The sequence below is a fragment of the Oncorhynchus keta genome, chromosome 34 (assembly GCF_023373465.1).
Source record: "Oncorhynchus keta strain PuntledgeMale-10-30-2019 chromosome 34, Oket_V2, whole genome shotgun sequence".
In the NCBI taxonomy this organism is placed as follows: domain Eukaryota; kingdom Metazoa; phylum Chordata; class Actinopteri; order Salmoniformes; family Salmonidae; genus Oncorhynchus; species Oncorhynchus keta.
In genome coordinates, this window is record NC_068454.1 from 41,169,343 (window position 1) to 41,183,368 (window position 14,026).

The 14,026-nt window shown below is 43.6% G+C and overlaps 1 protein-coding gene across 6 annotated transcripts in view; it reads left to right on the top strand.

The window, feature by feature from the left end:
* Positions 1–14,026, top strand: part of LOC118366683 (kalirin-like) — a 259,805-nt gene that overhangs the window by 190,606 nt on the left and 55,173 nt on the right. For 5 of the 6 annotated variants that reach the window (XM_052493888.1, XM_052493891.1, XM_052493892.1 and 2 more), the window contains exons 27-33: positions 7,487–7,576; positions 7,920–8,012; positions 9,569–9,680; positions 10,138–10,328; positions 12,361–12,462; positions 12,760–12,902; positions 13,392–13,494. In XM_052493888.1, the coding sequence (XP_052349848.1) occupies positions 7,487–7,576; positions 7,920–8,012; positions 9,569–9,680; positions 10,138–10,328; positions 12,361–12,462; positions 12,760–12,902; positions 13,392–13,494 (834 nt within the window). Of the gene's footprint in view, positions 1–7,486; positions 7,577–7,919; positions 8,013–9,568; positions 9,681–10,137; positions 10,329–12,360; positions 12,463–12,759; positions 12,903–13,391; positions 13,495–13,863; positions 14,014–14,026 lie in introns of those variants that run through there. The other variant, XM_052493893.1, reaches the window with a different exon arrangement.

A 14,026-nucleotide genomic window follows, 5' to 3' on the forward strand; every position in this document is an offset into this window, starting at 1 on the left:
CAATACAATGTTATATATACAGTGCATTCCGAAAGTATTGAGACACCTTGACTTTTTCCACGTTTTCAGTCTTATTCTAAAATTGATTCAATTGTTTTTGTTCCCTTATCAACACACGATATCTCATAATGACAAAGCAAAAACAGAAAACATGTACATGCGCAGTGGCGCAGTGGTCGAAGGCACTGCATCGCAGTACTTGAGGCGTCACTACAGACCCGGGTTTGATCCCAGGCTGTGTCTCAGCTGGCTGTGACTGGGAGACCCATGAGGCGGCGAACAATTGGCCCAGCGTCGTCCAGGTTAGGAGAGGGTTTGGGCTGCCGGGATGTCCTTGTCCCATCGCTCTCTAGAAACTCCTTGTGGCCGGCCGGGGCGCATGCACGCTGACTTCGATCGCCAGTTGTATGGTGTTTCCTCCGACACATTGGTGCAGCTGGCTTCTGGGTCAAGAAGCAGTGCGGCTGGCTTCAGGGTCCTGTTTCGGAGGACGCATGGCTCTTGACCATTGCCTTGCCATTCCCAAGTCTGTACGGGAGTTGCAACGATGAGACAAGACTACCAATTGGATATCATGAAATTGGGGATAAAAAAAGTAATGTTAACATTTACACAAGTATTCAGACCCTTTACTCAGTATTTTGTTGAAGCACCTTTGGCAGCGATTACAGCCTTGAGTCTTCTTGGGTATGACGCTACAAGATTGGCACACATGTATTTCGGGTGTTTCTCCCATTCTTCTCTGCAGATTCTCTCAAGCTGTCAGGTTGGATGAGGAGAGTCACTGCACAGCTATTTTCAGGTCTCTCCAGAGATTTTCAATTTGGGTTCAAGTTCGGGCTCTGGCTGGGCCATTCAAGGACATTCAGAAAGCCACTCCTGCGTTGTCTGGGCTGTCTGCTTAGGGTCATTGTCCTGTTAGAAGGTGAACCTTCGCCCCACTCTGAGGTCCTGAGCACTCTGGAGCAGGTTTTCCCCAAGGATCTCTTTGCTCATCTGTCCTTTGATCCTGATTGGTCTCCAAGTCCCTACCGCGGAAAAGCTTCCCTACAGCATGATGCTATTACCACCATGCTTCATTGTAGGGATGGTGTCAGGTTTCCTCCAGACGTGACACTTGGCATTCAGGCCAAAGAGTTCAATCTTCGTTTCATCAGGCCAGATAATCTTGTTTCTCATTGTCTGATAGTCCTTTAGAATCCTTTTGGCAAACTCCAAGCGGTCTGTCATGTGCCTTTTACTCAGGAGTGACTTCCGTCTGGCCACTATACCATAAAGGCCTAATTGGTGGAAAGTGGCAGAGATGTTTGGCCTTCTGGAAGGTTCTCCCATCTCCACAGAGGAACTCTGGAGCTCTGTCAGAGTGACCATCATTTTCTTGGTCACCTCCCTGGCCAAGGTCCATATTCCCTGATTGATCAGTTTGCCGGGCAGCCAGCTCTAGGAGTCTTGGTTGTTCCAAACGTCTTCCATTTAAGAATTAGGCCACTGTGTTCTTGGGGACCTTCAATTCTGCGGAAATGTTTTGGTACCCTTCCCCAGCCCTGTTCCTCGACACAATTTTCTCTTGCAGCTCTACGGACAATTCCTTCGACCTCATGGCTTGGTTTTTGCTCTGACATGCACTGTCAACTGTGGGACATTATATAGACATGTGTGTGCCTTTCCATGTCATGTCCAATCAATTGAATTTACCACAGGTGGACTCCAATCAAGATTTAGAAACATCTCAAGGATGATGGAAACAGGATGCACCTGAGTTCAATTTCGAGTCTCATACTGTGGCAAAGTGTCTGAAAACGTATGTAAATCAGGTGTTTCTGTTTTCGCTTTGTCATTATGAGGTATTGTGTGTAGATTGATGAGGGGAGAAAATATGTAATCCATTTTAGAATAAAGCTGTGACGTAATGACATAATGTGTAAGTGTGACTGACTGTCTACCATAATACCCATGTCCTGTTCTGAAACAACCCCTGTCCTCCAGAGTCTAGACAATTGTGGGGATCTGAGAGGGATTGATGGGTGGTATTTGTATTCATTAAGGATCCCCTGCTACTCTTCCTAGGGTCCAGCAACATTAAGGCGGTTATATACAATTTGAAATATTACATGACATTACATTTCATAACACTTTACCCACCACATTTAGTGTGTTCCCTCAGGCCACTACTCCACTAGCACATATTTACAATACAACACCCATGTGTACATGTGTGTAGAGTGAGTGTCTTATTATGTGTATGTATGTCTGTGTCTATGTGTGTCTCTCTTCACAGTCCCTGCTGTTCCATAAGGTGTATTTTTATTTGTTTTATAAATCTGATTCTACTGCTTGCTCCAGTTACCTAATGTGGAAAAGAGTTCCATGTACTGTAGCCATGGCTCTATGTAGTACTGTGTGCCTCCCATAGTCTGTTTTGGAATTCGGGATTGTGAACAGACTTTTGGTGGCATGTCTTGTGGGGTATGCATGGGTGTCCGCGCTGTGTGCTAGTAGTTTAAACAGACACCTCAGTGCATTCAGCATGTCAACACTTCTTACAAAAACAAGTAGCGATGAAGTCATTTTGAGCCATGAGATATTTACGTACATGCATATTATTAATGTTAGCTCTCCATGTACATTTAAGGGCCAGCCATGCTACCCTGTTCTGAGCCAATTGTAATTTTCAGAGGTCCCTCTTCGGGGCACCTGACCACACGACTGAACAGTAGTCCAGGTGCGACAAAACTAGAGCCTGTAGGACCTGCCTTGTTGATAGTGTTGTTAAAAGGCAGAGCTGAGCTTTATTATGGACAGACTTCTCCCCACTTTAGCTACTGTTATATCAACATGTTTTACAATCCAGTGTTACTCCAAGCAGTTTAATCACCTCAACTTGAGATTTAGTTGAGGTTTAGGTTTTAGTAAATTATTTGTCCCAAATGCAATGCTTTTTGTTTTTGAAATATTTAGGACTAAGGTATTCCTTGCCACCCATCCTGAAACAAACTGCAGCTCTTTGTTAAGTGTTCCAGTAATTTCACTTCAATGTAGTAGCTGACATGTATATTGTTGAGTCATCTGCATACATAGACACACTGGCTTTACATAAGGCCAGGGGTTTGTCATTCGTAAAGATTTTAAAAAGTAAGGGGCCTAGACAGCTGCCCTGGGGAATTCCTGATTCTACCTGGATTATGTTGGAGAGGCTTCCATTAAAGAAGACCCTCTGTGTTCTGTTAGACAAGTAACTCTTTATCCACAATTTAGCAAGTGGTGTAAATCCATAACACATACGTTTTCCCATCAGCAGGATATGATTGATAATGTCAAAAGCCACACTGAAGTCTATCAACAGCTCCCACAATCTTTTTACTATCAATTTCTCTCAGCCAATCATCAGTCATTTGTGTAAGTGCTTGTTGAATGTCCTTCCCTATAAGCATGCTGAAAATCTGTTGGCAATTTGTTTACAGCATTGTATCTGCTCAAATACCATTTTTTCCAAAGGTTTACTAAGTGTTAGTAACAGGCTGATTGGTCGGCTATTTGAGCCAGGTGGTCACATGGTGAGAGCTCCATCTTACCCTCTGATATGCTTGATTTAATGTTGGGGGTATTGCTTACACCTGTCCAATCCTCTCAGATCTCCACTAGTGTCTAAGGGTAGGGGCTAGCAAGAGGTTGTTTCTGGACAGGACCCCACAACCCCTTGCGTTTGTGGTGGACTTTCAGCACAACACTTGCAGCATTGATTGGATATTTCACTCCATTGCTGGACAGAGGTTGACGTTTATTGTCATGACTCTTGTCCTGGAGGCAGAACTGAGCAATTTCCCCTTAGATAAGCTGCAAAGTCAAAATTGTCTATATTGTAAATATTCATGAAAATAATTGTGCTTTTTGCTCTTAATTTTAGTTAAGGGTTAGACATTAAGGGTAGTAGTGGTTAAGGTTAGGGTTCAAGTTCGGTTTAAAATCAGATTTTATGACTTTGTGACTGTGCCAGCTAGTTTCCACTCTGCAGAGCTGCATCCAGAACAAGATTCATGAAAAATGCTAACCTGCTTGTTGGACACACAGATTGGCACAGGTGTACGCTGGACACCATAGAAACTATTGTTTTGGCTTTATGGCATCATTGAATAAGATTACCAATGGTTAGCTAGGTAGCCAGGATATTTTAGTCAGCTAACAATTTACAGTGACAGCAGTTCACTAAATAAGTCAATAAACACTACATCTTATGCAGAAAGATATCTCACCTTGTGTTGGCACTGTGGCACATGTGGACAGCTATTAATCAATTAATTAATACATTCATAGAATGGAATTAAAAGGGTGAACTCCTACTTTGAAAGAACAGGAAGTGTTGACTGTGTACTTGACTAATGACTGGCATTCCACATTTCTATTAAAAAAATGAAAAAAAAACGAACAGTTTTTATGTTCCCAATTGCACCGTTTTAACGTACACAGACCGTCATTTTAAGGGAATCTTGATTTAATGTTGTCCACGACATAGGCTAAATATCTTCGATGCCGTAACAACATAGACACAAATATGTTCTGTCAAGCCTCGAGAACAACATTATTTCACGCACTTTGGTTTTCGTTCAATCGCGTGCGGTATCACGCTAGAACTTTATCACTTGACTGTCATTCAGAAAATCCTTTCCTGAATCAGCTGATGTTGCATGATAATGTCCCCTTGGAACTAAACACACTGTAAAACGTTCCCCTGTAAATTGACAGCATTAAATTGGCACCAGAGTTGCCAGTTTAAATAGTGTCATTTTGCTTTATAGCAGAGATTTTTTCACAGTGCTATTTTCCTCACTGTAAAAAAAACATATTACAGCATCCCTGCTGTAATTTTAATTAATTAATTAATTAAACCTTTATTTAACTAGGCAAGTCAATTAAGAACAAATTCTTATTTACAATGATGGCCAAACCCGGGCAAATTGTGCGCCACCCTATGGGCCTCCCAATAACGGCCGGTTGTGATACCGCCTGGATTTGAACCAGGAACTGCAGTGACGCCTCTTGCACTGAGATGCAGTGTCTGAGACCAAATTTACAGGGATGCTGTAATGTTTTGCAGTAAGGAAAATTGTACTGTGAAAAATATTACAGCATTTCTCCTGTAAAGCAAAATTACAGTGTTAAATGTAACGCTCGTCGAAAGGAGTGGACCAAAGCGCAGCGTGGAAAGTGTTCATGATTTTTATTATCAAAAAACACTCAAACAAAATAAAACAAAAGCGAACAGTTCTGTCAGGTACAAACACTAAACAGAAAACAAGACCCCAAAAAAAACAAAAAGTAAAATGACAATTTATATATGATCCCCAATCAGGGACAACGATAGACAGCTGCCCCTGATTGGGAATCAACCACACCAACATAGAAATAAGGAAACTGGAATACCCACCCTAGTCACACCCTGACCTAACCAAAATAGAGAATAAAAACCTCTCTACGGCCAGGGCGTGACAGTTAAGCTGGAAAATCTGGTGCCAGGGTAATGCTGTAAATTTACAGTGACATTTTCCCTGAAATCTAAATGTAAAAAATACATTTATTCAAATTGGTAACAACAGAATTGTCAATAGAAGTAACAACAGTTAACACATATGCAACCAAATAAGAGCATTATTGCAATACTAATATAAAAACTACATTGAGTGCCTGTGTGTTTGGGGTGTGGTGGAGAGAGAGACAAAGCGAGAGAGGGAGATAGCGTCCAAATATGGATTGGGTACAATCCTAGATCTATGATCAGGGGCAACTCTATTCGGGGTAAGGGGTTTCCGAGGCAGGAGAGCAACCAGGAAGTAGAAGTCAGCTCAGCATCAGGTGTCCTCCAAGGGCTCCATGACAATCCTCCTCAGTTCTGATTTGTTAAGCTCTTCTCACCATTAATTAGGACAAGCATAGAAAAATAAAGACTAGAATGAGAGCAACAGCACCAGGGCTGTTACTATGTGGATGAAAAGACGGGCGGCAAGGTGCATATTACACTGGTGTTGTATGTGTGTGGCTGTGTGTACTTAGCTCACTGGAAGCGAGCTCTTGGAAGAATGGGGCAATGTATGGGGTTGAGAACAGCTGGCTTCCTCTGGGCCACCTTGTCATGCACTTTGTCCCATCTTCAGGGTTCGTCGTCTTGGGTTGATTCAAACCTACAGCAGATATCCAATATAGTTTCAGAAATCAGTTGAGGCATTGCACAAATACAAATAAGACCGCTAGATACACCTAGGTCAAACGCCTAGGTAACTAATACAACATTGCTAAAGCCTACACAATTCCGCAGATTATTTGACCACACTTTCTGTGCCACCAAATGTTTGCATACTACTGGTAAAGTGAACAGGTTTACTAATACTGTAACAATATTATGGAACAAGGTTGTTTAAATTAAGCAAATGGTTAGTGGGGAGCAGGTATATGGACACTCCTGGCCTGAAAAACAATGACATATGTCGCACAGCTGAGGGCTGAGGGAACCGATCGGACAGGGTTGAGGAGGACACTGTATCTCAGTGTTAGAGGCGTCACCACAGGCCCTGGTTCGATTCCAGGCTGTATCACAAACCAGCCGTGATTGGGAGTCCCATAAGGCAGCGCACAATTGGCCCAGCGTCGTCCAGGTTAGTGTTTGGCCAGGGGTAGGCTGTTATTGGAAATAAGAATTTGTTCTTAACTGACTTTCTTAGTTAAATAAAGGTTAAATAATTATATATATTTTTTAAACAGTGTTTTTTTGTGTGCAATTTACCCATAACGCAGTACAATCTACAGCAATAATGCTGTAAAACACGTTTACGGTATTTTACCGTGCCTTCTACAGTATTTTGCTGTTGAAATGACAGAAACGTCCTACAGTGCAGCTGGACATGAATTGTGCCTCAAACAACGATACGCATGAATTATTGAATAACTTCATCCAGTTTTATTAATGATGGTCAAGTCACGCTTTCTGTTGGAAGCATTCGAATTTTGCAACCACATACGACATTTTGGACATGTGTTATCACACCGTAACACAGGGAGATACGAAATGTTACGAGGTTACAGGTCACTTCCGAGATCGCCGTGCGCAAAAAAAAGTGTCCGAGAGCAATATTACAGCATCAAGTTCAATGTGTAATTCAACTATGAAATGCGTCAATTGTTAAATGTTACAAGACAAACAACAGTTAGTGTTTTATGTCACAAGATTTCTGGCTAATCTGTGAAGATTCCAGGCACGAGAAAGGGTTTAAAACAGGTTTTGATTCAGCTAATGAATTATATTGAATGTATGTATCTATGTTCCCTCTTTATGTCTTAATGTATTCACATAAGAAAGAAAAGGCTAATTATTATGAATGACCATAACTTATAAGAAAGGCTCACAGGTACCCTAGTTTATAGAAAGACACATATGCATGTAAGAACATAGATGCTTAGTCATTTGAATTTGACAGGGTTTTCCCATACTGTTTTTCAGGCTGATAAATTCCACATGTACGTCAATTACTGTAAAAACAAACCGGATTCCAGCCAACTCATCTTGGAGCATGCTGGAAGCTTCTTCGATGTAAGTGTATGAGTTCTCTGTCCTCTTCTACCTGTAGGTGGTGCCAATGAGCCATTTATTTCAATGCTAAACAGGAGTCATATTTATTCTGCTTACTTACTGCCATTTGTCTCTTTGCATTCCAGTGCGTAGTCTTATGGCTTCCGTTCCAAATGGCACCCTCTTTACTTTACAGTGCACGGTGGCCATTGGGTTCCAGTCGAAAGTAGTGCACTATATAGTCATAGGGAATAGTGTGCCACTTGGGACGAACACATGATTATAGGCTATGAACACATTAAAGTATCTCAATGTCAACGTCAATATGTTTCAGTCACCATGACGTCGTAAATTCTGTGTGCAGGAAATCCAGCAGCGACACGGATTGGCTAACTCCATCTCCTCGTACCTTATCAAGCCAGTGCAGAGGATCACTAAGTACCAGCTTCTCCTCAAGGTAGGGAACATGATGGGAGAGAAGGTCTGCGTCCCAAATGAAAATAAATCTCTTTGGCCACGCACACCAGTGGATGGATGCAAATAACCCCATACTGTAAACTACGGTGGTAGATCATTGATGTTATGGGTCTATTTTGCTTCCACTGGTCCTGGGGTGCTTGTTAAGGTCAACGGTCATGAACTTTACCCAGTACCAGGACATTTTAGCCAAAAACCTGGTTGCCTCTGCCAAAAGGCTGAAACTTGGCCGCAAGTGGATTTTCCAGCAAGACAGTTACCCGAAGCACACATCAAAATCCACAACGAAATGGTTCATTGACCACAAAATCCACATTTTGCAATGGCCATCTCAGTCTCTGGACTTGAACCCCATTGAAAACCTGTGGTTTGAAATGAAGAGGGTAGTTCATAAGCGCAGATGAAGGATATCAAGGATCTGGAAAGATTCTGTATGGAGGAATGGTCTAAGATCCCTCCCAATGTGTTATCCAATCCCATTAAACCTTTTAGAAAAGTCTCAGAGCCGTTACCCTAGCAGGGGAGGGTGCTAGAGTATTAAAAACGGATGTCAACCATTTTGACCCGTATCTTTTTGAGAGAAAAATATGAGTTGTTAAATCAAATATTTTTCTCTGAGCATTTGTATTATATTATATATCTATTTTTTAGGATACAATGTAGCTCAGTATTTTGTATTATTTATTTTATACAGTCTTTTTTTGTTCATCTTCAAGGGTGCCAATAATTTCGGTCATGACTGTATATAGGTTATAGGGTGCCAATAATTTCGGTCATGACTGTATATAGGTTATAGGTTACCTATAATTTTGGCCATGACTGTATATAGGTTATAGGGTGCCATTTGTGATTTGGACAAGGAGGAAACTGGGCCTCTTATCATCCAGGCCACTTCCCCCAGGAAATATGGAACATCAAAGCATTCTTCCCCTTCTACCCCCCCCCTCTCTCTTTCTCGCTCTCTCGCTCTCTCTCTCTCTCTCTCTCTCTTCCTTCTCACTCCCTCTCTCCCCTCCCTCCACCTCTCCCTCCCTCCTCCCCGCCCCTGTCGCTTCCTCTCTATCTCATCAGTATGTACACGTGGGTTTTCTTATCAATCTCATTAAGGACTTGCCAAGAGACGTCCGATTCCCCTGCTTGTGTGTTGGCCCCTTAGCTCTGTGTTATATGTTCATAGTAGCACTTAGTGATGTGTCTGAATCTCATCACGTAGTATCTTAGGTGTGCGTCCCAAATGGCACCCTATGCCCTATCCTATATGGTGCACTTGCGGAATAGGGTGCCATTTAGGACGCAAGCGGTATCTTGCATACAGAGAGCGCCTTTACAGTGTCTGGTATAATAAATAGCGTTGAAACAATTCCCAGACATGTCTTCTCAAAATTACTGTTCTTAGGCCTCTTATGTTATAATAAAAAAAATAACCAGCTGGGAAAATTGTTGTTCTGTGTTCAACGTGCATGCCAGGAACTGTACACTTAGCGACCCAATCAACGCACTGGAACGGATGAAAATTGTCCAAATGCCATGTTTCAGGAGCTGCTGACCTGCTGTGAGGAGGGGAAGGGGGAGATTAAGGACGGCCTGGAGGTGATGCTTAGTGTCCCCAAGAGGGCCAACGACGCCATGCACGTCGCCATGCTGGAAGGTACAGCAGGAGGGAGGCCTGTGTGCTGCATTCTATTTAAAACGTCACTCGAAAATTCCTTAGCTGGGGTGTTCCATCACTTCATGTGGAAGTAAACTATCTGACCTCATCCCTTTAAGGGACAGTGGGGAAATATGCAGTAAGACCTGCACAGCATGGAATAACACTATCTAGTAGACAAGTATAGAGCTGTAAGGTTGTTGTCCCTCTGTCAGAGTTGGGGGCAATTGGAATTGAAGTCCGACAATTTAGGAAGTAACTGACATTACTAATTCAATAATCGCAAAATAAAATGCCGTCTATTTTCAACGATTTCTCAATCAATTGAAAAGGAGAAGCAATTAATTGAATTTAAAAAATCAATCATAATAATTCAAATGAATTCAATTCAAATGGACCCCAACTCTACTGTCTGTAATGAGTCGCTGTATTTAAAGAGCCATGTGATCTCCGGCAGGTTTCGATGAGAATCTGGACGTGCAGGGAGAGCTGTTCATCCAGGACACCTTCCAGGTGTGGGATCCCAAGTCTCTGATCCGGAAGGGCCGGGACCGTCATCTCTTCCTGTTCGAGATCTCCCTGGTGTTCAGCAAGGAGATCAAGGACTCGGCCGGACGCACCAAATACGCCTTCAAGAACAAACTGCTGGTAGGACTTAGGACTGGACTCATTTCCTAGCCTCTTTTTTTCTTCTCTTTCTCTTTCTGCCCTCCTCTCCTCTCCTCTCCTCTCCTCTCCCCTCCCCTCCCCTCCCCTCCCCTCCTCCCTACCTGCTCTGTAGTTAAAGTTAAAGTCTGAGGTCAATTTGGAAGGAATGCATCTGCACTTGACTTGACACATCTGTGGAATGAGACTGGTCATCTAGTCGTTTGGAGTTGCAGCTTTTCAAGGGAATTCCGCTCAAGATAGCACTGATGTTTTCATATAGATCATGTATCATCCAGCTGGCCAAGCTGTGAACCTAATAATACTGGAAGGATGTGATGCTTTGCATGTGTCCCAGAGACTCCCGGGGAGTTGGATCGGAAGGGCAGGTGCTTTTAGCCAGTGGAGATGTTTTCTCCACACTGTGGGCCGAGAGCTTAGCCATCCAATTCCCTTTGATCTGAGTCCAGCCTTGGCTTGCTGGCTGAGATGTGTAAAGCCCCCATTGTGTGTGCGCGCGCGGGCGTGTTGGAGGGGTGCAAGAGTATTTGTGCTATTCTAGTGCTACAATTCGTACAATGTTCATTTTATGTCGATATTCCAGCCTTCTTATTTGAAAAAAAAAGTCTCTCTCAATTGTCTGCTAAATGACTCAAATGTACATTATGTGTACGCAGGACTGGACTATGGTGTGTGGGTGGGTGTTAATTGCCCGCTTGTATAATAGGCTACAGTATATTCAGGGTGTTTTAGAGGAAGCTGGGGAGGGAGAATACAAAGAGCCAGGTGTTGAAGACGTGAAACTCAGAGCAGATGGAGTGGTCCGGAAATGACAGCTTCCTCTCACTGTGCATGAATTATGAATATGCATTATGTGCGTGTCCAATAACAACTGTTCCAAATCAAATCCAATTCAATGTGTTTATAAAGCCCTTTTTGCATCAGCAAATGTCACAAAGTGCTTGTTGCAGAAAGCTAGCCTAATAACCTAGAAACCTAGAGAGACCAAAATAATCACAGTGGTTGTAGAGGGTGCAACAGGTCAGCACCTCAGGAGTAAATGTCAGTTGGCTTTTCATAGCCAAGCATTCAGAGGTTGAGACAGCAGGTGAGAGAGAGAGGGGGGATCCTGTCCAATGATAATCCCAGACAGGGCCTACCAGTGAGGATATATCCCCACGCACTTTTCCAAAGCACATCCGCCACACGGCTAGAGGGATATCAACAGACCACCAACTTACTACCCTGAGAAAAGGCTGAGTATAGCCCACGGAGATCTCCTCCACCGCACGAGGCAGAGGGTAAAACAGGACAGGAAGATCATCTCAGTGACTCAACCCACTCATGTTGAGTATGGCGGAGAGAAAAAAGCCTGGCACATCGTGACGCACCCCTCCTAGGGACGGCATGGAAGAGCACTAGTAAAGCCCCCGTAATTGGGTCAGAGGCAGAGAATGCCAGGGGAGAGAGGATGAGCCGGCCAGGCAGAGACAGGACCTGCAATCATAGGACCTGCTGAAGAGACGTGTCCAGGCTGCGCACCAAATGGCACCCTATTGCCTTTATGGTGAGAGCCCTGTGGGCCCTGGTCTGAAGTAGTGTACTATATAGGGAACAGGGTGGCCATTTGGGACACATCCCCACCCAGGACCAAGGGACCAGTGGAGGCTGCTGAGGAGAGGACAGCTCATAATAAAGGCTGGAACAGAGCGAATGGAATGGCATCAAACACATGGAAATCCGCTCCAGCCATTACCACGAGCCCGTCCTCCCCAAGTAAGGTGCCACCAACCTACTGTGACAGGGACATAGATGAATGTTGGATGGGATTTACTATGACTGTATCTTAATGTGCCTCTTAAATTCCTTTTCAGAAAGGGAACATTGCTATTAGTTTTTATGATATATAGTTACAGTTATAGTATATCCTTTTTTATGATATTCAATGGTATACTGAACACATGATGATTTGGAAGGTTCCAAGTCATAAAAAGGAGGTTCAAGACTTGACATTTTGTTCTTCTCCATTATCCAGACATCAGAGCTGGGCGTGACGGAGCACATTGAAGGGGACCCCTGTAAGTTTGCTCTGTGGGCTGGAAGGACCCCCTCATCTGACAACAAGACTGTCCTCAAGGTAGGTCTATGCTCCTTGCTGATCTCGAAAGCATTACAGAGTAGGAGTGCTGATCCAGGATGCGTTTCAGTACAGGGTGAAAGGTAGCTTTAGGTAATTTATCACAATGCCATACCCACACTAATTGAGGAGCCATAATAAAAAGTGACACATAGCCTTCCTAAAGACTGGGGCTGTAAGGGCCATGCCTTGCAGAAAGCATCGTTCTCTCCTTTATACGCCAAAACCAACTCTTGCCAGATGCCAGAGGATACAAAAAAGATCAATCAATGTGATGCGTCTCACTCTCCTCCCCAGGCGTCCAGTATTGAAGCAAAGCAGGAGTGGATCAAGAACATCCGGGAGGTGATCCAGGAGAGGATCATCCACCTCAAGGGGGCGCTGAAGGAGCCCATCCACATGCCCAAAACCCCGGCCAAGCCACGCAACAACAGCAAGAGGTGAGTAGGCCCAGCACTCGCTCCAGGTTGACGTTTCCCCTAGGTACAGATCTAGGATCCGCTTCCTCTCTCCCAATCCTAACCTTAACCATTAGTGGGGAACATGCTAAACTGACCATTGTCTAGGGGCAACTTTGCCCTACTCCCTATCCACTCGGGCCATGGCAGGCACCCACGTAAGCCACTCTGTCACTAGGCGTATTTATAAAGTTCTCACATTTGTTTTAGTCTAATCTCTGTTCATATATTTCATAGATCAGTGTGATTTGATTTGATTTGACTCATTCTATTTAATTTGTTCTGGATGGCTGAAGATAAGATACTGTACATCCTCTTCAAGAAACATCAAGACAGACAGAGAGAAGACACTTCACCTCTAACTGGTGTGTGTGTGTGTGTGTGTGTGTGTGTGTGTGTGTGTGTGTGTGTGTGTGTGTGTGTGTGTGTGTGTGTGTGTGTGTGTGTGTGTGTGTGTGTGTGTGGATCCAGGGATGCTGGTGAGGATGCAGACAGCCAGGGTGACGGCAGCAGCCAGCCAGACACTATCTCCATCGCTTCTAGGACTTCTCAGAACACTGTGGACAGTGATAAGGTAGGAGGACATCTGCTGGAACATCTCAAGTATAAGTACCGATTTGGGATCAGGTCCCCCATATCCATATTATTCATTGTGATCTAAAAGGCAAAACTGATCAGCACTCCAATCCTGAGGTTCTTTATGAACATGAACCCTAAACATCTTCTTTATTCCCTGTAGGCCTACAGCAATAAGTCCTACATATTCAATATTTACCATACACAATATCAAGCAAATAAGTGTGAAATATTAATGACTTTAATATCTGATATGAACTTTTTTGAAATTATGCTGACATTGATTGGCTCCTTCCTAGCTCCTCCCCCCCTGTGGGTCACCATGGACAGCTAATTGACAATCGGGGTTTCCCTGGCCTCTCTTATGTTCCAAGCAGGGGCTGTGACCTGCCATTAGAGCTGAGGCTCCCCAGTAGGTTAGATGGAACAACAATCATGTGAAATTATGAAACGTCTGTTCAGGCTTTGTGCAGGCATGTGCCCTCATGCAACATACGAAGGACTGTTTGAAATCAATGTAAGGATACATT